This window comes from Fimicolochytrium jonesii (assembly GCF_025526975.1).
Source record: "Fimicolochytrium jonesii strain JEL569 chromosome Unknown EV422scaffold_15, whole genome shotgun sequence".
Taxonomy (NCBI): domain Eukaryota; kingdom Fungi; phylum Chytridiomycota; class Chytridiomycetes; order Spizellomycetales; family Powellomycetaceae; genus Fimicolochytrium; species Fimicolochytrium jonesii.
In genome coordinates this window covers 452,436-478,294 of record NW_026515682.1, presented here as the reverse complement: position 1 = coordinate 478,294, position 25,859 = coordinate 452,436, and the positions used below count along the sequence as shown (strand labels likewise).

General features: G+C 54.6%; 11 protein-coding genes and 1 non-coding gene across 12 annotated transcripts; 6 read left to right on the top strand and 6 right to left on the bottom strand.

Annotated features, from left to right (window-relative positions):
* Nucleotides 1-481: 481 nt before the first annotated feature.
* Nucleotides 482-1,756, bottom strand: EV422DRAFT_568422 (uncharacterized protein; the record flags this gene model as incomplete). Its single annotated transcript, XM_053072646.1, has 5 exons — nucleotides 482-547; nucleotides 650-871; nucleotides 940-1,027; nucleotides 1,312-1,536; nucleotides 1,608-1,756. 5 exons carry the CDS (start codon nucleotides 1,754-1,756, stop codon nucleotides 482-484), a joined length of 750 nt encoding a protein of 249 aa, XP_052924794.1.
* A 542-nt stretch (nucleotides 1,757-2,298) lies between these two features.
* Nucleotides 2,299-3,908, bottom strand: EV422DRAFT_497345 (pyridoxal-dependent decarboxylase; the record flags this gene model as incomplete). The annotated part of the gene is made up of 3 exons (XM_053067940.1): nucleotides 2,299-2,673; nucleotides 2,815-3,491; nucleotides 3,569-3,908. 3 exons carry the CDS (start codon nucleotides 3,906-3,908, stop codon nucleotides 2,299-2,301), a joined length of 1,392 nt encoding a protein of 463 aa, XP_052924793.1.
* Nucleotides 3,909-5,718: 1,810 nt separating this feature from the next.
* On the top strand, nucleotides 5,719-6,901 carry EV422DRAFT_93855 (uncharacterized protein). Its single transcript, XM_053074524.1, has one exon. It carries the CDS (start codon nucleotides 5,847-5,849, stop codon nucleotides 6,582-6,584), a length of 738 nt encoding a protein of 245 aa, XP_052924792.1. The 5' UTR covers nucleotides 5,719-5,846; the 3' UTR covers nucleotides 6,585-6,901.
* Nucleotides 6,902-7,099: 198 nt separating this feature from the next.
* Nucleotides 7,100-8,812, bottom strand: EV422DRAFT_93763 (14-3-3 protein). Its single transcript, XM_053074523.1, has 7 exons — nucleotides 8,538-8,812; nucleotides 8,347-8,366; nucleotides 8,222-8,233; nucleotides 7,872-8,146; nucleotides 7,461-7,801; nucleotides 7,329-7,385; nucleotides 7,100-7,250 (listed from the first exon to the last, which is right to left on the bottom strand). The coding sequence occupies exons 1-6, from the start codon at nucleotides 8,611-8,613 to the stop codon at nucleotides 7,330-7,332; spliced, it is 780 nt and encodes a 259-aa protein (XP_052924791.1). The 5' UTR covers nucleotides 8,614-8,812; the 3' UTR covers nucleotides 7,100-7,250; nucleotide 7,329.
* Nucleotides 8,813-9,989: 1,177 nt separating this feature from the next.
* Nucleotides 9,990-10,078, top strand: EV422DRAFT_t89. The gene has a single exon. It is a non-coding gene; the product is annotated as a tRNA-Ser (tRNA).
* A 150-nt stretch (nucleotides 10,079-10,228) lies between these two features.
* Nucleotides 10,229-11,429, top strand: EV422DRAFT_507135 (malate dehydrogenase, NAD-dependent; the record flags this gene model as incomplete). The annotated part of the gene is made up of 3 exons (XM_053068628.1): nucleotides 10,229-10,279; nucleotides 10,416-11,076; nucleotides 11,140-11,429. 3 exons carry the CDS (start codon nucleotides 10,229-10,231, stop codon nucleotides 11,427-11,429), a joined length of 1,002 nt encoding a protein of 333 aa, XP_052924790.1.
* Nucleotides 11,430-11,972: 543 nt separating this feature from the next.
* Nucleotides 11,973-14,106, bottom strand: EV422DRAFT_93594 (peptidase M24, structural domain-containing protein). Its single transcript, XM_053074520.1, has 5 exons — nucleotides 13,761-14,106; nucleotides 13,323-13,448; nucleotides 12,865-13,206; nucleotides 12,219-12,796; nucleotides 11,973-12,132 (listed from the first exon to the last, which is right to left on the bottom strand). Exons 1-5 carry the CDS (start codon nucleotides 13,927-13,929, stop codon nucleotides 12,094-12,096), a joined length of 1,254 nt encoding a protein of 417 aa, XP_052924789.1. The 5' UTR covers nucleotides 13,930-14,106; the 3' UTR covers nucleotides 11,973-12,093.
* A 178-nt stretch (nucleotides 14,107-14,284) lies between these two features.
* EV422DRAFT_497441 (phosphatase 2C-like domain-containing protein) lies at nucleotides 14,285-15,075 on the bottom strand (the record flags this gene model as incomplete). The annotated part of the gene is made up of 2 exons (XM_053067945.1): nucleotides 14,285-14,580; nucleotides 14,661-15,075. 2 exons carry the CDS (start codon nucleotides 15,073-15,075, stop codon nucleotides 14,285-14,287), a joined length of 711 nt encoding a protein of 236 aa, XP_052924788.1.
* Nucleotides 15,076-17,424: 2,349 nt separating this feature from the next.
* Nucleotides 17,425-18,796, top strand: EV422DRAFT_507133 (uncharacterized protein; the record flags this gene model as incomplete). Its single annotated transcript, XM_053068627.1, has 5 exons — nucleotides 17,425-17,659; nucleotides 17,731-17,868; nucleotides 17,936-18,027; nucleotides 18,105-18,246; nucleotides 18,591-18,796. The coding sequence occupies 5 exons, from the start codon at nucleotides 17,425-17,427 to the stop codon at nucleotides 18,794-18,796; spliced, it is 813 nt and encodes a 270-aa protein (XP_052924787.1).
* Nucleotides 18,797-19,168: 372 nt separating this feature from the next.
* EV422DRAFT_93572 (uncharacterized protein) lies at nucleotides 19,169-20,768 on the top strand. Its single transcript, XM_053074519.1, has one exon. It carries the CDS (start codon nucleotides 19,541-19,543, stop codon nucleotides 20,423-20,425), a length of 885 nt encoding a protein of 294 aa, XP_052924786.1. The 5' UTR covers nucleotides 19,169-19,540; the 3' UTR covers nucleotides 20,426-20,768.
* A 224-nt stretch (nucleotides 20,769-20,992) lies between these two features.
* On the top strand, nucleotides 20,993-22,731 carry EV422DRAFT_93723 (uncharacterized protein; the record flags this gene model as incomplete). The annotated part of the gene is made up of 5 exons (XM_053074522.1): nucleotides 20,993-21,081; nucleotides 21,170-21,292; nucleotides 21,374-21,484; nucleotides 21,547-22,104; nucleotides 22,177-22,731. Coding segments are annotated over 5 exons (1,286 nt in total), but the record flags the coding sequence as incomplete, so codon positions are not given.
* Nucleotides 22,732-22,773: 42 nt separating this feature from the next.
* Nucleotides 22,774-25,407, bottom strand: EV422DRAFT_93620 (uncharacterized protein). Its single transcript, XM_053074521.1, has 5 exons — nucleotides 25,168-25,407; nucleotides 24,813-25,073; nucleotides 24,639-24,748; nucleotides 24,219-24,573; nucleotides 22,774-24,159 (listed from the first exon to the last, which is right to left on the bottom strand). Exons 1-5 carry the CDS (start codon nucleotides 25,261-25,263, stop codon nucleotides 22,882-22,884), a joined length of 2,100 nt encoding a protein of 699 aa, XP_052924784.1. The 5' UTR covers nucleotides 25,264-25,407; the 3' UTR covers nucleotides 22,774-22,881.
* Between the last annotated feature and the right edge of the window lie 452 nt (nucleotides 25,408-25,859).

The window sequence follows — 25,859 nt, the reverse complement described above, 5'->3', positions numbered from 1 at the left end:
TTTTTTCGTCATAGATTCTCTAAACGATATCATATTATTGTTATGTTCACACTGCTCATCGGGTTTCAACTGCAAAGGAACCCTCGGATTAATGAGAACAGGAGCGACTGATGCACAAAAAGTGGAGCATAATGTTTTAGTTTCTAGTGGACATCCTATATACACCCAGCACATCCATCGACGTCATATATCGTGTTGATGCAGCTGGAACCTATAATCGGAACATGTTCTTCGCTGATCCCGTTCGACTTGATGAGAAAAGAGGCAAAGACGTAACGCCGTAACAGGAAAGGCTTCAGGGCAAGAGAAGAGACGGTAGACGCAGACGCGCCAGAGCCCAGCCCAAGCGATGCCCAGACAAGGAAAAGCAGAGAGAACTTGGCCGATCGACCCAGGCGATTGTGCAGTTCAAGGCTTCCAGCTCTTCCTCCGGGTACCGTTCTGACGTCGCCCGTAACAGGCGGCAGTGTGACAACGCGGTTCACTCATTGAAAGTTGGTTCGCCATTATGTAATGATCGGTAACAGAAGTATCCGTTGGACATGATCTAAGAACCAGGAATCGAAAGTGGAATGTCAATAAGCGATCTCTCCACTCTGATACTTATAATAAAACCTCCGTACAACCCAAACCCCAAAAAGAAACATACCCAACCCCCGTCCACACTCCTCTCAACCCTATGCGGCGGATACTCCTCCACCTGCACACCCCCAGCAGGTGTCAACCGCCAACGCAAGCCGGAGAGTCGCAGCGCGGGGTTGACGTAGAACCCGTCTGCGCGGAACTGGACGCGGGCTGTGCGCCGCGCGGAGGCGTCGGAGTCGGAGTCGTCGTCGGACATGGGTTGCCATTGGGCGCCGCCTTCTGTGAACTGGTGGGGGAGATGGTTAGTTATCGGTTGGAAGAGAATGGGATGTAGGGGGAAATAGGAGTGCTCACCTCAAACACCCACTCCAAGTCCACCACCTCTTTGAGCGTCAGACTCGTCCGCTTCAGGTCCTTTTCCGCAACGATGTAGCTGCTCTTCCTACATGCGCAACAATGGGTCACTCTGATTGATGTGTGATGGTTGGATGTTTGAACAATACCCTCGCGACAAGGAGGTTGCACCGGATGGGTGAGAGAAGTATTGCGCCTCGGCGCAACGTAGTGCTCGCTTCGCTCGCAAAAGATCTGACGCTAGCTGGAGGCTCGCTAAGGAATGCAGTCAGGGGAGTATTGCGCCCTTTGGCGCATTGTGGCTCGCTTCCCTTCGCTCTCCCGAACCAAACCTTCACCATCCCTCGGCCTCGCCACGCTCGCGGCTCTTACCATTTCCCCGTCCACCTCCCTCTCGGACTCAACATCGGCCTCGTCTCCTCGACCAACCCCACAAGTTCCCTCTTCTCCACGGCCCCCCGCGGCAACGGCACCCCTCGCCGAGCAAGTATCTGTTTGAGTTCCGCAATAGTGAGCGATTTGAGTAGCGCGCCGGTGTAGTCGACGCGCGGGTGGAGGGTGAAGGGCAGGTGGCGGAGGGTCCTCCAGCGTTTTCGACTGTATGAACAAATTAGAGAACTTTGCTAAAGGGGAGCGAAAGGGTTGACAACCGTAAGCCATGTACATACCACAGCTCCTTCCACAATAAATCCGAGTTGGCAAGCGTGTTGAACAACCAAGACACTGCAGCCACCCGAGCCAGGTTGACAGCGTCGAGGCAGGAGAGGATCTTGAGCTGCAGCTCTGCGGGGAGGTGTGTGAATGTCATGCGTGTCATTGAAGCGTCGTTGCTTTTTGGCGGTGACGCTGAAAGTTGTCCCATTTTTTTTTTGGCTGGGAAGTTGAGCAACGAGATATGGGTGAACGGTGCCGAGAGTACCGTATTATTAGACTACCGATGGTTTTGTTGCTTGGCAGATGCGCCGAGTGTGCAGGAGCGGTGTTGTCAGTTAGGCGGACGGTCGAGAAAAGCCGCGGCGAGATCTCCCGCCCCCGGTTGACAGTTTCCACTCGCTCGCCCAGCGGTGACACACGCGCCCCCGCACAGCACAAAAGCAGCTTCAGCACTCCATTTGTGTATCTACGCACCAAATGTTCTTATTCTGAAAGGTCCCAAACAGAAAGGGTATGGTATCCCGTCCCAAATCAAAGAAATAAAAAGAGAAGAGGGAGATAAATAGCCGAAGCCATACTCAGACAGCAAAAGGGGAACGTTGTGATGGGGAGGAATCAGGGCGTGCGTCGTATAAGTGTGCGTGTATAAGGATAAAAGAAGAAGAAGAGAGAGAAGAGTAAAGGACTGGAAGTCCAAAGGTGTGTCTAGATAGTAACAGCGCCCTCCTCAGTGTTCGTAAAAATAATCTTGGATTTCTTGAACCCGTTGAACTCGCTCGCCGCACACATGGTATAAGCGCCCATATTGTCAAAGTTGAGCCAGTCGCCGACTTGCAGTTCGGGGAGGGAGAATTTCTTGCCGATGCAGTCGATCGAGTCGCAAGTCGGGCCCCAGATGCTGCAGGGGAACTCGCTCTCGCTGCCGGTGGTGGGCTGGTTGTAGAGGAACTGGTTGGCGCGAGCGAGGACGCGGGGAGTCACGATGGCGTGGTCGAAGGTGAGGCAGTTGAAGGAGGCGTACATGCCGTCGTTGACGTAGTACATGAAGTAGGGGTGGTCATCGCCGGATGCGTCGATCTCCTCGGCGGGGCCGGAGGGGGTGGACGACACGGCCGACTTCTGGCTCTCCGTGTCCGAGACGTCGCCTGTGTCGGCCACAATGTGCGTGGTGGTGACGGCGATGGGGCCCACGACGGAGGGGCGACGGTCGCGGGAAGCGACACGACGAGCGATGACGTTCACCGCGAGGGTGAAGGCCGAGGAGACGTAGTAGCGGCCAGGCTCGGCGATGACGCGGATCTCGGGGCCAAAGTAGCGGTCGATGGCCGGGCCGAGGATGGCCGCAATCTGGTGGAAGTTGACTCCCTCGGCGTTGTTGCCGGGGAAACCGCCACCGACATCGAGAAGGCTGAACTCGTAACCGTGGTTCTTGCCCTCGTCGAACGCCCTGCGAGCCAAGGCGACAGCGTCACCAAAGGCCTGAGCGTCGAAGCAGCCGCTACCGACGTGGAACGAGATGCCAATGACATCCATGTCGAGCTCGCGAGCCGTCTTCAAGAGGTGGGGAACGGCAGCCTGAGACGCGCCGAACTTGGTGCCTAGCTTGCAGATGGATCGAGAATCGTCCGTCAAGATACGGAGGACCATCTGAGCGGTGGGGTGGATAAGCTTGATCTTGCGGAGCTCGTCGGCATTGTCAAAGGTCATCATGCGGACCCCGGCGTTCAGGGCGAAACGAATGTGGGACACCTGCTTGCATGGGTTTGCGTAGATGATCTTGGAAGGATCGACTCCTTGGTCCAAGGCCATCTGGATCTCGCCCTTGCTGGCGCAGTCAAAGCCGGTGCCGAGGTTGGCGAGAGTGTTCAAGATGGTTTCGTTGGGGTTGCATTTGACAGCTGTGAGAGGGAAATGCGATGAGACGTGAGAAACGAGGCCGGATGTGACAAACGAACGTTCCGACCACACAACATACCGTAGAAAGGCTCCACGCGAGGAAGAAGGCGGTTCCACTGATCATGCTGGCGCTTGATCTCTCCCATGTCACCTACAAAGAAAGCATCTTCCGCGGTATCGTCCTCAGGATCATAATCAATGACACGGCTTTCGAGGATAGTCTTAACAGACAAGTCGTGAATGTACGGTGACGTAGCCTTCTTCTTCAAGGACTCGGCAGCGACAGTAGTTGCCGCGAGGCTTCCCTTCGTCGCGACATTGGACGAAGTGGAGAGCTTCTTCGCGAGGGTGTCTTTATTGTGACTCTGACCAAGGATATCGGTAGTTGAGCGGATAAAAGGGGCGATGACTTCCTTCATCGGACCGAGGTGCAGGTGGGCTGCTTAAGAGAGGGAGGCGTGGGGGGTGTGCTTTGTGCGGGGTGGCGCGAAGCCGATGGGAGAGTGGGCGATGGGGCGAAAGCTCAAATAGAGGGTTTCAGGGGCCGGCGTCGGGACCTGGCCAAGGGGGTTCTGTCGAATGGGAATAAGAGGAAGGCCGGTGGTCAGATTCGTGCGAATGACGTAAAGTGGACCCGGCTGTGGCCAGAAGGGGTATGCATGTGTCCCGCCCTTTGATGCTGCCAAGACCGTCCCATTTCGAATCGATCCCATGTAACTCCGGCCCAATGAAGCCCCTTTTCGCCAAGCGATCGCTGTCCCATCGATCCAACTCCTCCCTCTTTCGTCGCCGGTCAGGTCCTCCCTTGTACATCGCCCCGGTTCATACATCTAGAGAAACGTACCAGGTAGGAACCCCGGAAGTAAAAGCAACTGAAATCTACGTGTTGGGAACGACGTTTTCGAGCGTTTGCACTTGGGGGGAGTTGTTAACCACCCTCAGTGCAAGTAATATAGTCTTCGGAGTTAACCGGGAAAAGGAATAACCGAGCCGAAAAGAAGTGTCAACAAAAGATAGCGACGGACGGGGTTTGGCGTCTGTCAGAAGCGGGGGATGTATCAGGGAAATGGGGGTTGTTCCGATGGACGATGACACTAAGATGTCGGACTGGGGCGAAAAAAAAACGAGGTGTGGCGCAGTTGGGGGGTATGCAAGGGTTAACGACGGGAGTGTTTTGACGAAGCTGAGAGCGACGACGATATTGCGTTGGGGTATGTGGGTTCTGAGAGCGTTTGTTGTGGGCGAGGGGGTTGGGGGGGGGTTGCGTTGAGCAGGGGGTGCTTTTATAAAGGGTTTGGGGGTTGGGGGGGGGGGGGGGGGCGGTGCTAAGAAAAAACACGGTCTTCTTGTCGTGCGCGCAATTACTATTCGCTCCCCTCGCTCCAATTCGACAGCGCCTTATTCAGGACATGGTTTCCCCCCCCCCCCCCCCCCCAGGGAGAAGAAAAATATGGCATCATTCCATCGCTCCCATCCGATCCCGCAGGCTCCAGCAATCCCGCATTCTCGTCTCTCCCGTTCGCCATGCCCGCTGTCGGTAACATCAGATCACTACAACTGGCAACTGGGGTTGGCCCCCATCTGATTTCATCGCCTGCGCAAATGTCTTCTGGAACTTGGGATTTGCCCGAGCGGCTTCCAGATTCTTGTCCTCCATGGGCAGTGTCAATTTTTGTCCTGCACCACATGGACCACCGATCGAATTGCACCCTCCGGCCATGGTTACTATGAACAGCACATGCAAGACACCTCGTGGGGAATGCAGCATAGGGCACCGACCGGGGGAAGAGAAACCGCCAAGCTGCACCTGTTGCCACGATTGGTAAGCGTTTGAAGGAGCGTCTTGGCTCCTGGTATTGTTCTGACGGGTGTGGATATCCCGCTGTCGCTATTTTTGGAAAGTCCAAACCAAATCGAAGCCGCTTGGCGTTCCCATGTCCCGGGAGATATAGCGGCTACTCCCATACGTGATCTGAAGACACTGCACATAGCGGACCGCTTCATTCTCATCGCAAGCGAAAGGTCGACAGTTGTCGATGGACGACAGGAAAAACTTTCCATGTCCACATCGTGTTGTGGCCGTCCGTCCCCAAATGCATGAGCAAATAACGACCAACGCCCTCTGAACGGAAAAAGAGCGCGTCCTTCATCGATTTTTTCAGAATGGGGTGGCTTCAACCCATGGCTGACTGAAACTGACAGCAGCCGCCCTTTCAAGGCGACTGACTGTCGATGGGGGTCCGCTCCACACAACCTTTGAGCGTTTGATGAGGACAGGGTTCGCATCTTTCTGTCTTTGGACCCTTCTAGAAAAAAAAGTCATCACCGATTCCGCGGCCAAATGTGACTGACGGTTTATGAATTTGCTTGGCGGGCGGCCCCACACCCGCAGAGATGTCTATTTTTTCACGACCGATTTCACATCTCTACTCTATGTATGCCTCGGAGACGCGCCGCACTTACGAACGCCAGCCTGCATCAAATCACCCACAGGAACCCCCCCGCACTCGCCTTGGCAAGCCCAAAAAAGCCCCCCATCCCTTCCGTTATTCTCGGAGCATTCCACGCGAACATCCGCCAAGCCAAAAGCCCAAAACCGAACATACAAAAAAAGGTCGCGGCGGCCCCCACCCCTGATGAATGATGCACTCCACCGAAAAAGCCTCACAGACAAGGGCATCCCTCGCTGTCCGCAAACAGCCCGGTGCGGAATGATGATGTCACGGGTGTTTTGTGCCCCACCTCCGTCGCCGTGGCAACCACAAACGCGTCGGTTTTCAGCACACGCGTTTTTCTCACATCTCGCATTTGCATGTCTCGCTCGGGGACACAGCGCCATGAACATGCCCAGGGACTTGGACGCTATACTCTACATACATACATATATCTGTACGTATGCTGTCCTGTGGTACAACCCCGACGTTCAACTTCCCTCGGCAGGGTGGGGAATATCATCCTATTTCCTTCCCATCTCCTTTGATTACTACGTAGACGGTATGCCTCTAGATGATCTGAATGATCTCTTCGCTGGTAGAGATGGCACCCCCTGGAAAAAAGGCCCAAAATGCAAAAGTGCACGGGTGTTTCACCTGTAGCGTTGGTTTCTCGCACGCTGCCATTACGGTAAGGTATATAACTTAGCAAGTCCCATCTATCCATTTGGGTGTCGTATATATATATGTAATACTGTTGGTTTGTGTCCATCGGATGCGTCAGGATGCAGGAAACCTGGATCTGTTTGATGCATCGTGCGTACACTCGAAGCGAAAGTATTGTCGGGTTTGGAGACTCTGTGAGAAAAGATCCGGGCGTGAAAGAGGATGGGTGAGCCGACGCACTGCCCCATTAATCGCGAGAGGTCGATGTGCTCGCTGAATTTGAAATAACCGCACGGCTCGGCCGGATGGAGAATAAAAGATCGGGGAACGGTACATCGGGGTGGGATCACCCCCTTTCATTCACTCGTCCTTCCTCTGCGCGAGAAGAGAACAACTCCGCACATCCCAATCCCATTCATGCGCACGTTTTTGCGTTTGTGTGGTCACGGTAAGATTACGGAAAAAGAAAGAGTACGGGACATATGGCGAAGAAACAACGTAAGACACGGGAAAAGGGGGAGAGATATCTGATAGACCATAGAGAGTAAATCGAATTTTAGCGACGGAATCCTCTGACATGCAAGTGCTACATGTCGTTAGCCAGAGATTGCGGCGGAGAGGAGAGGTTGAACGAGGGCCTAATCACTAGTGGACGACTGGACACTGGAAGAATGATTGCGGGAGTGAGCCTTTGGTTCATTTTAGGGCCAGCGCCTGAAAATCGACAAAAGATAATTATACCTTATTTCGCTTCCTCTGGCTCTTCTGCCTTCACCTCTTCTCCCTTGTTTTCCTCGGCTGTAATGATTGAAGACGTAGGGTTAGTACAATAGTCTCATCAACCCAACGCTCTCCATCAAACTGCACACGTACCATCTTGCAGATCCGACGTCCACAAGGTCAAGTTGTCCCGTAGCAGCTGCATAATCAGAGTCGAGTCCTTGTAAGACTCTTCGCTGAGGGTGTCCAACTCGGCAATGGCATCGTCGAACGCTTGCTTGGCCAGATGGCAAGCACGGTCAGGGGAGTTCAAAATCTCGTAGTAGAAGACAGAGAAGTTGAGTGCGAGTCCGAGGCGAATGGGGTGGGTGGGCGCTAATTCCGTTTGTGCAATGTCGGTCGCGGCCTTGTAGGCATCGTGGGCGTGGGACGCAGCCTCCTTCCTCTTCTCGCCTTGGGCAAACTCAGCAAGGTAACGGTGGTAGTCTCCCTTCCTGTAGAATCAATGAATGTTAGTAATATGTCCCTCGTCCTTTGCCGAACATTTCCCCAGCGCTCACATACATTTTGTAGTAAAAGACCTTGGATTCACCAGCCTCAGCCGCAGGTATCAAGTGCTCGTCAAGGACAGCGAGGATGTCGGAGCACACGTCGCTGAGCTCTCCCTCAATCTTGATGCGGTAGTCCTTGATCTTCTTGACCTGACCCTCGTTGCCTTTACTCTCCTCCTTTTGCTCAATGGAGGAAACAATTCTCCATGACGCACGGCGAGCTCCGATGACGTTCTTGTACGCAACTGAAAGCAAGTTTCGCTCTTCGACCGTCAACTCAACGCGAAGCTGTGATCGAAGAAGGTGGGCAATTGTTTAGCACTTGTGCAACCGCCAAAAAAATTCTCGTAGCACCACAAATACCTTGGCGATTTCCTGGAGTGTTTCGGAGAGACAATTGAAGCAAAGAAAGGTTAGGATAAGTGCTATAATCTCAAAGCTACCGGGGATGCTGCAAGCTTGTGGGAACAGATATCAAACGTGCTTGCCTTCATAAACGAAACCATCTCTGCAAAATAGAGATGCGACCGTTAGTGGCGAGGAAACGGAAGTGAAGCTCCTCCCATACCCCGGCCCAGCTGAGTAACGAAATAGTAATAAAGTATCCTCGCGGCCCAGGCATGCGGTTGGACATCCTTTCCGCTTGAATCCGGCAATCCAGAAAGACGATCAAACTCACCATCATATCGCTCAGCTTGCTCAGCAAGCTTGGCCATGTAGACCTGGTCCTCTCGTGCTAATATAGCGGAACACATTGGAGAAGAGGAAATAGAAGTAAGTCCGAGTACATGGGTGCAGCTGTTGCAAGATTTCGGAGCAAATATCCGTGGGAAGATGCGGCTTTATCTCTATGCACGCGTCACTTGATTCCACTTTTTCCCAGGCCAGTCCTCGCCGGTTGAGCGTACCTCTTTCGGCCATTGTTAGCGGTTGTGGGGGCGAGGGGTTGTTGGGAAGAAGCGAGTGGTCGAGGACGCTGTGTGTATAGCGGCAAGTAATTAGCTGTCGTGGGGCGAGGGGGGATGTGGCAGCGAGGGAAGATTCCGGCGTTGTGGTGGGTTTTGGTTGCCCTTATCTCCGTTGGGAGTGGTCAGGGTGGTCTTCGTGTGGGAATTGCGCCTGGGGCGTTTCCTCTTCTTTCAAGCCGGTTTTAATCAACGCACACGTGACGCTGCGTTCCGGCCAAACGCAGTTCCCCCACACTCTTGGCTCTCGTGGCTTTCAGGTGAAGCTTCCATTCGCACCATCTTCACGAAAGCCTTCAGGTTGGCATCCTGCCAGGTTCGCCGAGCACCTCCGATGCAGATATCGGAGGCTTCAAACTGAAAAGAAGAATAAATGGAGACGAGATGGCCGATTTCGTCCATGCCCTTCGTCCGTGATGGCAAGAGTGACGCATACGACACCTCTATGCACCCATATGCACGCTGCACGATACAGGGAGGTCCGGAACAAAAGACACCCGCTGGCATTGGGCCGTAGAGTACATCCGCTTCTGACAGGCATGGAACTGCCTTTGCGGTAGCTGCTGATTTATCATTCCACCGAATGAAAGCGTTCCGCACGCGTCCGGGCTTTCGGCGTTGCAGACCTACGTACTATACTTTGGGGTTGAATCTATTGATGTTTCTATGTGCGTTTGCAGGCAGGGTTGCGGGGTGCAGGTGGATCCCCAAGTAATAGCGAGTGACTGGGGAAGGAACAGTGCTGAATGGTGAAGCCCCTGCTGGTTGTTTGCAACATGTGGCAATCACGCAAGGAACTGTGCAAAAACGGCGCGCCCGTTCTTTTCCGAGCTCAGCAACGCATCGATCCGTATCATACTCGACCCGGTACTTCCCGCGCTGCGTGGAGCCGGGCAAGTGAGTGCCCGACAGTCCAACGCACACAACACTCCAACGCACTTTTCTAAGACCAACAAAGCTATATGCTATCTACTATGAGCACAACCCCTATCACCTATTGCATGAGGTCCTCCTGCTTAAAGACCTCCTGGCAGAATATCAACTTTCAGAATATCAACAAGAGTGTGGGGTCACGTAAGGGCGTGGTTATGACATTCTGTCGAATTACTGCCAGGGTTGCACGGCTAACCTTTTTGAGCAGCTGCGGGTGGTCTGTCTACACCTGCGACACCATGACGGAGTGGTTAACGTGTCAGTCTTGAATATCGAAAACTGATGTGCTATGCACGCGCAGGTTCGAATCCTGCTGGTGTCGTTTTGTCCGTAGTTGGTGTGAAGCTTCCTTTTGCTGCCACTTGCGCCATTTTCCGAGCTCGGCAACGCATCGATCCATTTTGCATAACTTCCTTCGCAAACTCATCCCGTTTCAATTCCACCCAAACCCACCTCCCAACACATCCTCGATATGCTCGCCTCCCGTGTGTTCGCTCGTGGCTTCGCAAGCTCTGCTTTCCAGGTATGTCGACCGTGCCATATGCAGACCCGTCGTCCATCGGTCGTCATCTTGCTTCCCGAGGGCATTTCCGACGACTGGGAAAATCCCGTGCTGATACCATGTCCGTTGCTGATCATTACTTTGCTTTCTACAACAGCGTGGTGCCAAGGTCGCCGTTCTCGGTGCCGCTGGTGGTATCGGCCAGCCCCTCTCCCTGCTGTTGAAGCTCAACCCCAATGTTGACCGTCTGGCCCTGTACGATATCGTCAACACCCCCGGTGTCGCCGCCGACATCTCCCACATCAACACAAAGTCTCACGTCACCGGCCACGTCGGCCAGGAGCAGCTCGGTGAGGCGTTGAAGGATGCTCAGGTCATCGTCATCCCCGCCGGTGTGCCCCGTAAGCCCGGAATGACCCGTGACGATCTCTTCAACACCAATGCTGGTATCGTCAAGACCCTTGCCGAGGCCGCCGCTAAGCACGCCCCCAAGGCCCACCTTCTGATCATTGCCAACCCCGTGAACTCCACCGTCCCCATCGTCGCCGAGGTCTTCAAGAAGCACGGCGTCTTTGACCCCAAGCGCCTGTTTGGTGTCACCACCTTGGACGTTGTCCGTGCCTCCACCTTCGTCGGACAAACAAAGAAGACGGAGCCCGAGAACATCAACGTCCACGTCATTGGCGGTCACTCTGGAGTCACCATCATGCCCCTTCTGTCCCAAACCGGCATCAAGTTCTCGCAAGAGGAGATTGACGCCCTCACCAACCGCATTCAGTTCGGTGGTGACGAGGTTGTCAAGGCCAAGAACGGAACTGGTAGGTTTCAACCATCACTGGGAATTACTTTTCGTGCAGTCTACTCACATTCAATCCTTTCAGGATCCGCCACCCTTTCCATGGCCCAAGCCGGTGCCCGCTTCACCGACTCCCTCCTCCGCGCTCTCAGCGGCGAGAAGGGCATCGTCGAGCCCACCTATGTCAAGAGCCACGTCGCCGAAAAGGACGGCGTCGAGTACTTTGCCACCAAGGTTGAGCTCGGCACCGAGGGTGTCAAGAAGATCCACGACATTGGGCCCATCAACGACTACGAGAAGAAGCTCTACCAGGCCGCTATCCCGGAGCTCAAGAAGAACATTGCTAAGGGTGTCGAGTTTGTCAAGAAGAACTAAGAATGGGGAAAACATATCTTCCATTTTTAGCATCAGCTCTTCCTAACTACCCCGATGACCATCCCAAACAGTAATAATTTGTCGGAGAGATTCCACACATCCCACCGTCATACGAGTCCCGTCACTACTGCATCGTACATAGATTTTTGAATTAGCGTGCCCCCTACTTTCGTCTCTCCATTTTCATTCTTCAGTGAATGCATATCTATTGGGAACTCGACCATAAAACCGTAACTGTGAAGGAAGGAAGAATGGAATATTGAGCAGACATGTGCGCTGCGGTTCAAATCCAGCCATCGCGAACGCGTCCATAATTCCGACGCGTCGCTATGCAACTCGAATCTCGAGCCCCCAGTCTCAAAGGACACCTCCTCAACTTCCAGCTTCCAACCCTCACAAACCGAGAGACCGCTAACGTGCATGATTATACGTAGTCTTTCCCCAAAGCAGCAGGAACACAGGATTAAGAATCATTCCTACCTAAACCATCACTAAAAGAAAAGGGGCGCTATACCCTAAGCCTTCCGGCCATCGCAGCCGGAAGGGGATGTGGGGATGAGGTGGGAGCGAAATCTATCTAATCTGGCCCTCTCGTTTGTTGTGGGGGGGAAGGAGGGTTGAGGAGGGGAGCCCGGGCATACCATAAATTACGTTTTGGCTTGTTCTACTTCGCGGGGGCGGGGGTGGCGGCGGCGGCGGTCTTCTTCTGTTTGAATTGGAGGAAAAATGTGAGAGTCAGTAGATGATAGATGAAGGGAATGGCGGATTCACTATGGAAGCATAACTGACCTTATTCTTCTTCTTGTTAGCCTTGCTCTTGTTGGTTCTAACAGCCTGCTTCAACAGCTCCTTAATCTCCTCGCTCTTGATCTGCTTGTCGCTCTTCACCAGCTCCTGGTCCCACGGGAAGCTCGTAATCTTCAACGGTCCCGTGGGCAAAAGCAGGACCGTGTACATAAAGTGTGCAACGACCGCGTCCTCCTTCTCATACAACACCTGGTACGGCACGACGAGGTTATGGTTCGCGCACTCGACGATGCCCATCCTTGCCTTCTTCTCGTCCTCAAAGTGGCGCAGGGAGAAGGCCATGGCGCCGCCGGAAAGCTTGGAGATCTTGCCGAGGACTTCGCGCGAGGTCTTCATTTTGAGCTGGTAGGTCACGTCCGGTTGGCGCTTGTAGACCGTTGTGCGGGTTTCGAGCGTGCGGGGTTTGCCTTCGCCGGAGGAGATGAGGATGTCGAGGGAGTAGACTTCGCCTTCTTCGAAGGTGGATTCTTCGATGTCCTTGCGTTGCGCTTCGGAGGGGTTGAGGACGATTTGCTTCTTACCGTCCAGGACGTTGCGTTGGAGTTGGTGGGAGAGCATGCCTGGAAAGGGTGAAGCGTTTAGCCACGCCTATCGACAATTAGCAGAAACCGCGACATCGTCCCCTCACCTTCAACAGGCTTGCACTCAAAGTCATCAGCAACCTTCTGCACCGCATTCGCAACCTCCGTAGTGGTCTTTCCAGGCCTCAACAGCCTGATAGCGGCCTCAGTGGCAAGGTAAGCAGCCTGCAGCACATCAGCCTGGCGTCCCTTGATGGGGTTCTCCTTGGCATCCGCGCCCAAGATAAGGGTGTGGGCGACTTGACCGACGTAACCGTCGACGTGGGCACCGAGCTCTATCCTGACCACGTCGCCCTTCTTGAGGGTCAAGGCGGCTTCGGGGTCGGAGGCGAGGGGGGACATGTGGCAGATGGCCGTGTTGGGGGAGACACACGTTGGGAATGCGATTCCTTTTTGAAATCACAGGGCAAACGTCAGAACCGTCTCTCAGAATGTAAGTGCGGTCGCATGTATGGGGACATGAACAATTTTGCATTGTTTCAACAGGTCCTTTCCCCAAACGTACCTTTCAGGATCTTTCCCTTGTTGTAAACCTTCTCAGCGAGCTCTTCGATCGTCTTGTCTCCAAGCGCACACAGGTCTGTGACCTTGGCACCATCCACAGCGGCGTCAATCACCTTCTTCAAGGCACCTAAGGAACGAAAGGAACATATGAGTCAAGGAACAGGTGTAGCGGGACGAGGTGAGTGGGGTGTATCACAGTCTGACGCCCTCTTCCGCCCGAAATTGGTCCGCACATAGATTTTCCACCGTAGCCGAATCCCTTTCCTTCCACCCGATTCCAAAACTCCGTCCACTTCCGAACTTCTGTTGCCACCCACGCACGCGCTCGTAGACGAAAAGCACACATCCTCCATCCATCCCCATCCCTCTTTGCATCTCGCCCAGAACCCCCATCTCCAATTCCATCCAGGTCCCTCCACCCAAAAGATTGAACACATACGGTTAGCAATATCAGCAGCAGTCTGATACTTCGTCACCACATTCGTCGTCAAATCATTCTCATCCTCCTCATCGTCGCTAGCGTCGCTCGCGGACGCCGGGTCCTCGGCGGGGACCTGCTCGGACACGGGGTCGTCCTTCTTTGTTGCGGGGGCCTTTGAGGGAGCCATTTTCGTGTTGCTTTTGAGATGGGGATGGGGGTTATGTGGAAGTGAGAAGCAGATGGGATTTGGAGTTGGGCGCCTTTCTGTGCCAAATGAGTGCGCGGAGGGGGGATGAAGCCACGCTTGCGCCACCCCTGCCACGCCGTGACTGACATTATTGAACGCATTGGCGAAGTTGTATTGACCTCAGTATGCTTGGAATGGGATCATGTATTGGTCGTCAATGAATGCGCTGCTACGCCGGTTTGATATGAGATATTCGCTTCTGCCTACTCAAACTATATGTGAAATTTACGCCAATGTTCGGCAAGACAAAGGCCAGAAAGAGAGTCCGTCGCCCACCCCAAACCTCACCCGCACCCTACTCAAAAACAACAACAAGAACCGTAATATCATCCCTCCATTCCCTCCTCTCCCTCCCCTCCAACGCCAACCGTCTCCCCGCCTCCTCATCATCAAACTTCCCACCTCCCAGCGCTTTCCGCGCCAAAATCCCCGCAAGGTTTTTGTTCTGCGAGTCTTCGGTGGCGAGGGTGGAGGAGACGGTGGACGCGATGTCTTCGCTGGAGAGGGAGTCGGTGATTCCGTCGGTGGAGATGACGAGGAAGCGTTGGCCGGGGTGTGGGAGGGGGGTTATGTCGGGGTGGGCTGTTATATCTATGATGAGATGAGATGGGGAAGATATATGCGTGAGTACTTGATGAATTGAAATGAAGGAGGGTACGGTGACAACTTACAAGGCGGCGTCTTACACAACGGCGCAATCCCCAACCGTTTTGCCGTAGGGAAAAACTCCAGAATCGGCTTCAACTTCTCCTGCCACTCCACACTCCACTTCGAATGCGCATCCCCGAACGATCTGCTCGGCATCAGGAGGCCAATCACGCGCAGGGGCGGTTGTTGCCCGTCGGCGGAGGGTTCTTCGCCTTTACGGAGACAGACGACTGTGTCTTCTTCACCAGGGTGTTCTTTGCGGAGACGCGCGGCTTCGGAGGGCGTCTCGGCTTGGTGGTCCATTGTGGAGTGGATTTGGCCGTCCGTGGACTGCGCGACGCAGCGGACGTCGCCGGCGTGGGCGAGGTGGATTGTTTTCGGGGTGATGTACGCCACGAGCCCGACGGCACCCGCGAAGGAGGGGAGGAGTTTCTTCATCATGGCTTCCCGCTCGGCGGCCGGGATGGCGGCGATGGATTCGCGGGTCTGGGAAGCGAAATTGGGGACCACGGTTAGAGGGAGGTTGATGAGGTCGGCGTCGAATGCATCGAATGCGTTTGTGAGGGCTTGGGAGATAGATGAGGAGGTGGATTTGAAGAAGGATTTGCTTTTTGCCAGGTGTTCTTTGATGTAGGTCGGTAGGGTGTTTTTAGCCTTCTCGGCGCAGACTTCGCCGATATGGCCGTCGATGACACCCAACAGGACACCACCGCCGGTTGCATCGTCCGTCTCTTCGATGAACCAGCGGTCCTCACACGGCTCGTTGCTCCCCACAACGCAGACATCGATCCGCTTAATCTTCAAATCCTTCCTCTTCAGAGCGATCGTCTGCTGGCTTTGGCTGAGAAGCGCGTCGATTTGGGCAGGCGTGAGAGCCGGGGCTGGCGCCTTCTCAGAGGGCTTAGTCGCGTCATCCTGAGACTTTTCGACAATTAAAGGAGAGTCGCGTGCGGTTAAGAGGTAGTAACCACCAGCGCCGGCTGCACCGGCAGCTGCGAGGGCCGCAAAGGCTGGGAATGACGATGGCTTTCTCGGCGTAGGGTTGGTGTTTGGGGTAGAGTACGATCTTGCGGCGACGTTTCGGGGAGCGCTGCTTCTCAACGGGGATACTCGGGCCAGACCGCGGGCGGCGAGGGATGCGTGGGCGCAACGGATGGATTGTAGGAAGCTCATCTTGGGTTGGAAGCTTTACTGGCGGTTCGTTCTCTGACGCGGTGCATGGGACCAAAAGGCGAGGATGTGGTGCCCGTTTATAAAGCCCGAACCGGCAACCTATTTTTTTCTCTTCTCCCCTCTTGGCACGGCGATGCCTACGTGCATACAGTTCGTAGCCAAGAGTGCCGTGACAAGGGAGAAGTCGAGAGACTCTCGAGAGAAAGAGATAAGAGCGAGCGACGCGAAGAACGGGCCCGATGACAACCCCCAAATTAAGGTGGGCTGCTTGGGCTGCGCTTTCATCTGGGCATTTCCCACTCGCCCATTCGTTCAGCTGCTTATTACTCGCACTTTTTTTCTTTTCTCTCGTCGCTTATCTTGCCTTCGAGTCTCGCCTCCTCCGCAGGGCTATGTACGGCAGCGGATCACAACGCACACTTTTTGCAGACTCGGGCTCTCTTTCAACTTTTTTCTTGAGGAGATAAGAGTTCGGTTCTTGATTCTACGGACTTGGCACAGGTCGGAGTTGAACGGAACTAGAGCTGCATGGGAGCAAAGGCTTGTGATGTACGAAGTCGACGCCGACACTCCTTTCATAGATGCGTGACGGGGAAAAAGGTGGCATTGGAGATAGCTGGACGTACACTGTATTGCAAATTCAAGCGCACGAATAGGCGGTTGCACTAGACCCCTACTCCCCCCGAAGATTCACCTGCTCCATGAACGTCATCAATGCTCAACTCGATCTTTCCAGCTGCTTTCTGCAACTTCCTCTTCTCTCACTCCCGCATCTTGCCCGCCTCCCACACTCAGTTGGTAGGTGCTTTGGGGCCTTTCAGGGGCGTGCGGGACCATGACGACTTTGAAAACGAATCAGTTGTGGGTCCCTCAATGCAGACGACACCGCAGCGCTTATGACTCTGTGAGGCCTTTCGACACCCGGGATGATGTGATTCTCAGGGAGGAGGCCAAGAGTAATACACAGTTTCCCCCAGTCAATTTCTCGTAATGATGTCTGGGCCTAAACCAAAGATCAAGACGTAGATACTTATCAAAGATCCGCTCGACCTCGGCCGTATCGAGGAACCTCTCCTCCAACGCATAATCGTCGGCAGCCGATGGTACCTGCACATAGAGGGCGACGGGCTGATTTGGGAGTTCATATCAGAACCCCGTTGCCCACCCCGATTGGACACCGGCCCACCAACCTTCTTCATGTCCCCCTTCTCCTTCTCCCTCTCCTCTGCAGCAAACCACATCACACCCCTAAAAGTGCTCACTTCTCAAGCTTGACCGGACTCGGCTACGTCTTTCGTGGGTAGCAGAGGCCGGTCAAGTGTGGGGATTTGGGCGGTGACCCGGCTGAAGTGCTATCCATTTCCCATCCAGGCAAATGAGAAAACAAACGCCCATACAGCTGGCTGAACTCGGCTGGTGTAAAGAGGCAGACTGCGATTTGCTTGTTGGTGAACACGACTACGATGCGGTCGAATTCAGCTTCGACCGTTAGGGTAGCTGTAGGGGCGGGAATGTGGAACACTTTCTTTTTTCCAATCACAACTATAAATATATCCTAAAATCTTGCACTCCACACACGACGCTCAACATCCCGCCGACCGTCGTGCCGAAACCATGCGCCCAGACCCGCACAAAGCGAAAGCAACAAAGCAATGGAAGGCAAAGCACGGGACTGCTGCCCTTTCCCCCAAACACGCCGCTTCTACAGCAAAACCACAGTCAAGTGATGATCACCACCGACGACCGGCTACGGAGCAGACTGGGCATGTGGGCGGTGGCCTGAATGGGACTCCACCACGGTCGGAAACAACTGATGGGGAGGCGGAGGTGGAGGCCCAGGAACACAAACGTGGGTTCTTCTCCGTCGCTCTTCTCAAAGGTCCCATCCGCCTCACAGACATGTTCTCAATCCCCGCAAAGCCAGATCAAAATACGCCCGCCGCCCACTCGCCAGCAACGCATACCGCTACCACGAACCGACCGAGGACGAGATCCGTGCCGCGGACGAGGGGATCGATCGGGCTACGGAGCATTTGCGCGCGTTGATTGGTGATGCTGGTACGGTAAAGTGGGAGAATGAAGTACGATTTACGAAGGGGAGCTGACTGGTGAGCGGGTGTGGTAGATGAGGAATATGATCCGGCTATGTACTTCCAGTTCCGCGACGAAAAAGGGTGGGCGCAAACTGGCGCGATGGAGGACGCTGCTACTGACGAGGTATGCTCATAACCCGCCTCCCTTCCGCATCATCGCTGGCTGGGTTGTCACTAACCTCTGAGATTCTGCACACCCAGTTGAACCGCACCCTCCTCCAACTCGACATCAGATCCCTCGCAGACTCGCTCGCTACCATACCCCTGCACACGAGACTGGACGTGGATGAGGCGGAGCTCGCGGGGCTGCTTTCGGTTCTGCCGAAAGGGGCGACTGGAGAGGGTGAATCGGGAAGAGTGCAATTGCGGAAGGGATTATCGAATACGGCGTTGGCGCCTCGGGTGGCGGAAATAGCGCCATCACCACCAGCGACCGAACCTCTCAAATCGCTGCACACCACCACGGCGGAACGGAGTCCGGCCGCCGTGACACCACCGCTATCTACACCCGACTCGCACACATTCAAATCCCACCCTCCATCGAAATCATCAGCCGCACATCGTCCCGCCGTCCCATCAGCGCCAATTTTACCAATCAAAACTAGACCAGTTCCTATAGGTATCAATCCGTTTCCGCCCGAAATTTTATCATCACCTTGAGCACTAACCACCTTCCCATCCCAGCAGCCACACCCACTGACCCGCTAGACATAGACAATCTGCTCGACCTCGACATACCTGCCGCACGACCGGCACCACCATTAGCATCATCGTCATCACAATTCACCTCGATGGCCAGAAACACGGACACACAGGCGACAACGCGGACAGGATCGACGACGAAAACGAGTGAGGCGGAGGATTTGAAGTGGTTGGATGAGTTGTTGGGTTGATGGGGAAGGAAGCAAGGGTTAAGGGGGTGGGAGGCGGCGGTATTTGGCCTGTATCTATGCATTATGTGGCGCCTAAACGAATATACATCCCTGGCAACTGTGTTCTGACTGCGTTGCCACTGCACTCGACCGCGGAGGAGATTGGTCCGCCTATGGTGTTGGGTAAATTGAAATAGTCAAGCCGGCAGCAGCGTGAATGGGGGGATATATGCTAGAGGGAGGGAAATGGCGAGGCTGCTGAGTAGTCTACCACTCGCGCCACACCCTTAATGTGGAGTTTGTCGTCTTGTCTCAGGACAGTCAGGTATTTCTACGAATGCACAAGAAGCCAAGGGCCGTTAGAGCAGCCGTGACGACGAAAATACAGTCCTTCACTGACAGTACTGTCATTGCTGTCAAGAGGCATCTCCACTTTTATGTTCTTTCTTTGTCGGATCTCCTGGCTTGATAACGTTCTTGGCATCCGTTCTGCTCTCCACACCCCACTTTGGAAGGGTCTCTGTGAAGACTGTCATCATTGCTGCATCACGCAGTTCCGGTGTTGGTTGACGTCAACGTACGGCCGCGGGAGAACGAAGGACAACTCGGTATGATACGGGTTTCCCGTGATAAAGCCCTTGTTCCCACGTTCCATGGGCCCAGGACTGCTCAGGGCATTTTGCGCGGCCGTCGGAACCTAATAAGTAATTTGGCATCCTACTGCATCTTGACGGCCTGAAACTCATCTGAGGCAGTCTGAGGCCGATGCCCAGAGCCACAACCAGCTGGCCCTTTCGTCTGCTGTCAACCACACCCTCCTTCAGCCCGCCATATTCCACACTTGAGGCCTTGCCCGTCGAGGTCGTAGCCTGTCTCCGAACCCAAGTCAACCTCATGTCATGCGCACGGCTCAGCCAGGCCTCCAAGCATCTCTACGCCTGCCTCCAACACTCACCAGCTTTTCGCTTGGTCTCAACCTTCCGTCATGCGCTCGCCAGACGCTTTCCTTCCACCCTCAGTTCTGAACCAGAGAAAGTGCTGAGCGATCTTGCTGCGCTTCGCGCGCGGCTGTACGGCTCGATGTGGTCTGCTAGCTTGCCGGTCGGGTTTAGGGCCGTTTACAACGGGGTCGGGGTACCGGCCGCAATGCACGGAGAGGTGGACCTCGTTTTTGAGTGGGAGAGGCCTGGCCTTCCCCTATTGTATGTTGGGTGTCGCTACGCCCAAATAGAGGTTCTAGGGATGGACGATGGCTTGATGTTAGGCTGTGTATGGTTGGACGATGACAAGCCCGAAAACCGCCCCGTCGAGATCTCTTCCGGGTTCCAAGAGGACACTGAAAGCCAGCATTTCGCCGAGAGCGTTTTCGACGAGAAGACCAAGGCTCGATTTGGTTTATCGGAGCAGGAAGCGTGGAGTTGGAGTAAGCAACTTTTTGAGGGATGGGAAGGGTTCTCTGAGTTGGAGGAATGGAGGCTCATGCTGGAGGAATGGCGAGCCGAGGACCCCGAAGATGATGACGAACACACGGTCGTGGAGTACATTCCCGATCCTCGCCGGAAACATAGAGGAAGATCGGATTTTCTTCAAGCCTTTCTTATCCGACGCCTACCAAGTTGCCGTCCGTCAACTTCAAACGCCTCTCGGTGAACAGTCCTCCCTTGAGGAAAGCCATCCTGATGCACTTAATGGAAGTTATCATTCGAAAGCTCGAGCGAAAAAGCAAAGATAGACCGGAGCGGTGGGACTTCCCACGATGGCCTACTATTCGAGCTCCTACAGGTCGAAGCAGGATCAGATTGCAAACACAGCTAGCCCGTAAGATGTTTCCGAAGGATACAAACATAGATGAAGCCCTGGCAAATCGGCAAAGCGCGATCCCGGGTGCTCTCGAATGGGCTATGCAGTCTGTGCAGTTTCTCTATGCCAAGGTCCCTTATAGACCTACTTTCCACTCCGGGCACTACGGAGATTCGGGTTACGCACCTCTGAGCCTCTGAGCCTCCGACTTGGATTGCAACTTGTCGCGCGCGTTTCGGCCCTGGTCCCCCCTTTTTTTTTCCCGTCAGCCCGTGGGCATTATCGCACTCGTCGCTCACACTGTTGACCTGAGTACTGCATCCTCCTTCCGAAGCAAAGCCAAACTCCTGCGTGTGATAACAGCGAGAGAGCCATGGAGTCCCAGCTTTCAGAAGTACGTTTGTTGTCCTAATGTACTTATGCACCAACTCCTGTTGAACGCAAAAACTAACACTTCATTCGTCTCTCTCTCGCCTGACAGCTGTTCTCATTCCTCACTGACAAACGGGAAGATGTTTGTAGAACCCGCCGAACCTCCTCCAGAAAAGGCGTATTAGTGTCTAATGGGCTGCTTGGGTTTCTTTCCGGTAACAGGTCCGCCAACTAGCAGCCAAAAACGTTGCCGGTCTCACGACGACGGCGGAGTTTCTGCCGTTCTTCAAGGTGAATGGGTGCAAACCCGTGAAGGACCTGATGAGATTGGTCAAGGGAGAGTCGGTATGTATATGTTCGGGCATCGAAGAGAAGGTGTAGGAAAGGAAACGAGTGACTGACTTACGCTTCCTGTTTCGGTATTAGATCGCAGCCCACGATGCCCTGAGCTCACTGATAAATCTGTGTGTTGACCCTGTGTTTGTGGAAGTGATGGATAACGAGGATTTCTTGTTTGATCTTATCCTCATGATTGTGGTATGTTGCTGGGAGGCACTACATCCGAAAAGCGCAGATGTTGATGGAATACCTCTATGCAGCTCCCACGAAACGTCGTAGCAGATCTGTGCTGCATGCTTCTTAACAACCTCTCCGAAAACAACTCGGTCGCCCGCAAACTGGTCGCGGACATCTCCCGCAGCGCCTCCGAAACGAACAACATGCCACTTAACGCCCCCACCATCCCCACACCCACCGGACAACCCACCACCACCCCTCAATCCCAACAACCGGCCACAAAACTCAAGACCCACTACCTCGACAACCTCCTCGAAGTCTTCGTCCGCGGCGAAGGCAAGACCTACAACCCCAACGCCACCTACGACTTCCTCGGCGGGGTCCTGGCCAACGTCGCCATGACGCCCGCCGGCGCACAATGGTTCCGCGGGCGCACGGGCGTCGACGGGACACTGAGACTGAGTAAAGTCGTGGCGTTTGTGGAGCATCCGAATCGGATACGACGGGCGGCGGCGATTGCGACGATCAAGAACACCGCGTTTGACCCGGCGGGGCATGAGTTGTTGTTGACGGATGGGGAGTTGGATTTGTTGCCGTATTTATTGTTGCCGATTTGTGGGCCTGAGGAGTTTTCGGATGAGGTTCGTGCTTGCGCCTTCCCCTTCTCTACATATCGATGCTGGATTCTCACCCTATCCTCTCTCCGCCCGTAGGACATGGAGGGCATGCCCGACGACCTTCAACTTCTCCCCTCCACAAAGACCCGCGAACCCGACCCAAAACTCCGCACCGCCCTAGTCGAAACTCTCCTCCTCCTCACCCAAACCCGCAAAGGCCGCGACATCCTCCGCGCCAAAAAAGTCTACCCCGTCATCCGCAACCTCCACGCCGCTGAGCAGGACGATGGTGTGCAGGATGTTGTGGAACGGTTGGTGCAGATGATTATGCGGGATGAGGAGGGGGAGGATGTGAGGGACGTGCAGATGCCGGTGCCCGAGGCGAAGCGGATAAAGCTGGATGGGGAGGCGGAGACGCAGGCGAAGGATAGGAAGGAGTTTGTGATCGAGGAGTTATCGGATGATGATGATGACGATATGGCGATTGAGGGGTTGGTTTGATTGCGTACTGTAGTGGAAGCGTCGCAAAGTTTGAGAATCTTTCAGGGCGTACGGCTGCAGGGTTAGACAGATTAGGTAGACACATTCTTTATTCATTCCCACGATTTTGCATACTATCATTTTTCCATTGGCGACTACAAGATAGCCTTTTCCGCTCTCTATCACGTATGTTATACATGCACATGTGGACAACTTGCGAAGTACGCAATCCAGGTCGGGAATGGGGATGTGAAGTCCGTGTGGGACGCTCGGCTGAAACAACGATAGTCCACCTCCCACTCCCAAGCCCTAACCTCGTCATCACCTACTCCTGGCCAGTTCAGCGCGCCCGCCCACCCATCTCCCCTCACTCCCGCCTACCGCATCCGGCCTACTCTCAATCCACCTCCTCAACTTGCCAAACTCCTCCTCAACCCGCCTCCACGCCTCCTCTCTCCTTTTCAAAAATTCATTCTTGACACGATCCGCTTCCATCGGGAAATAGTCCGCGACCGTCATTTTGGCTTCTGCGGAGGTGATGTGCAGGTCGGCGGGGTTGGAGGTGGATGTGAGGGGTTGGAGGAGAGGGATGGTGAGTTGGGGGACGAGACCGGGGCTGGGTGGGTTGGTGCGAGTGGTGGGAGCTGTTTTAAGGGTGGATGGGTGGGTCGCGACGATGTCGCGAGTGGGGGATGGGGCGGCGCCGTCGTTGACTTGGGACATCTGCGACGGTGAGTCTACGTTCAGTGCGTCCACATCCATCTCGTCCGACCGGCCTTCGTGGATCGCAGTGACTTCTTCGGCACGAGCCGCGCGACGTGCAGCAGGTCTTGCTCCAGCCGCCTTACTCCTCGTCGGTTTCGCAGTCTGTTGCGGTTGTTCCTCGTCGATTGCAACAGACACAGGAGGAGGCGACACGGCTGTCCTCGTCCTGCCAACCCGCGCCTTTGTCGTGCGGGGCGGCTCAACCTCCAGAGTCTCCGGCTCTTCCGTAACCTCCACAACATCCATTTTATCAGCCTTTTGCAATGCTTTGGCTTTGGCCGCCCGGTTCTGCGTCTTGCCAGTGTTCGATTTGTCCGTTGACCCATCGCTACGGGCGCTACCAGCGGATGAGGAACTTGCCAATCTATCATGGCGCATCGGGATCTCGACTGTGACAATGGTCCCCGATCTCCTACTAGGAGCTTCAAAGGCGCCTATGCTGCCCTGGCTCTGACTTTGACTCTGAATCGTCTCCACGGGCTCTTGCGATGCACTCGACGCATCCGTCCCCGCGACAACAGTCTTCGCCAGACGGGCTTTCTTGACTTTGGGCTTTCCGTCCAGGTCGACCGTGTCTTCTGCATAGCAGATGGCTTTGGCTCTTTCGCGTCGTGGCCGTGCTGGTCCTGCTGGCTCCGCGGCTCGTGCTATTGGCGGGTCTGGGTGGATGGTTTCCATTGCGGCTGATCTGCGCATGGGTGGGGCTCCGCCTATGTCATCTTCGTCGACTTGCATAGGGGTTGCTGTTTCGTCGGCTCTCTCTATAACTGCCTGATCATTGTTTTCTGCTTCTATTGCTGGCTCTGTCACTTCAGCTTCTACCACAGGGACGGCCTGAAACCGCTATGTTAATCAGCCGTCCCACTTTCAGCGAGAACAAAGCCCAGTCTTACCTCCACCGGCGCCCTGCGTTTCTTCTCAACAACTGGCACCTCCTCCGCATTTTTGGCAGACGCATGAGCTTCAACCCCTCGCTTTCGCTTCCCTCGCTCCGCCGCAGCCGACGGAGCCTGACTCTCGACTTCCGCCACCGGCTCCACTACCTTCTCCGGTGCCACCACCTTCTTGGATCTCGCCCGCGACGGGGGTTCGACCGTCGACTTGGCCGGCACAGCTTTCCCGATCAGCGCCCTCTTGAGGGGTCTGGCGACGCCTTTTTTAGGTGGCGCTGTGGACGCCTTGACTTCTTCTTTGGGCTTGGGCGGTTGAAAGAATTCGCAGTTGGGTTGTCGTTTCAGATGCTCTTTACTACGTGAAGAACTTTCTGTCAATTGTCACCTGCCGTAAGAAGCATTTCGAGAAGCAAGACTAACATTGGATCGTCTGTTGGGTCCCATCCATCTAACGAGAGTTGGCAGTATGGACACAGCACCGTGTCGGGGGCGTCGGTCACTGGATAGTAGATGAATCCTGCGGCGGCCATCTGGAGCGTTCATTTCGTTAGGTTTCCACGTTCAAGAACGCAACAGAATCTCGACCGCACACACCTTATCACTCGCAAGCGAGTCACATCCCTCCTGCCCTTTCAACGGCCACCCATGTGCAAAAGTATTCGCGCGCGCATCGGCGCACTGAGCGCTGTATTTATCACCCATCTCCAAAATCCGCCATACATCCGCCAGGAAGCATGTCTTGGCATGTCCTTCGAATGGATCGTCGTTGACTGCGAACGTCGTCCGTTTGGCGTTGCAGGCGCTGCATTGGCATGTTGTGGGGCCTTTGCTGAGGTACCAGCCTGATCTTGCGAGCTTTGGTCCATAAGTTTGCGGCGTTAGCATGGTGAAGTTGGGACACCTACTAGAGTGAGCCTAATTGTGCGTATGGGCCTGATAAGGAGACTACCTTGACGATATACTGTTTTTGCTCCTTCAGCCGCTTGAATGGCCAGGCGGGCCTGCCTTTCAGAAATGACTCGTGACGGGCGTCAAAGCACTCCATTTTCTCGAGTCTGTAACGGCGTTATGCCCAGAACAGATTCTTCCAAAGTCTCTCTATGCTTCTGAGCTGGTTTTATCCTTAAGTGGCAGCCTATTCTGAACGCACTCGATCTTCGAAGCGCCGTAGTATTTTGCGAGAGGTGGATGATCGCGCACGTGGGAGCGGCTGGCGGGTTAAGTTCTCCACAATAGGGAGTGCTAGAGGGGACTTGGCGGCGAAGAGGCGGGGTGCTATTATAAGTACTACCCACTACATTTGCAAGTGCGTTCACTAGCTGACCGTTTGTTTGCAAGAAGTGGGGCCTTGCTCACTGCCGGGGTCTCCGACTCTCAGCGCCAACAACCCAACTTCCCAGAGCAAGTCAGAGCAAGCCCGAATGGAAACGCGTTCGCAACGGTGGCTCCTCGATCTGGACATGGGACAGCTCGACTGCTGGGAGGTATATACATACAGTACATACCTTACAGCGTTGTATGGAGTAGGCGCTGGATGCGTACTGTACATTGTGTTGGTATATTGCGGAAAACGATTTAGTCTCGTGCACACCAGTGGGCCCAACAAGGTTTTCACAAGGATATCACACATCGCACTCGGCA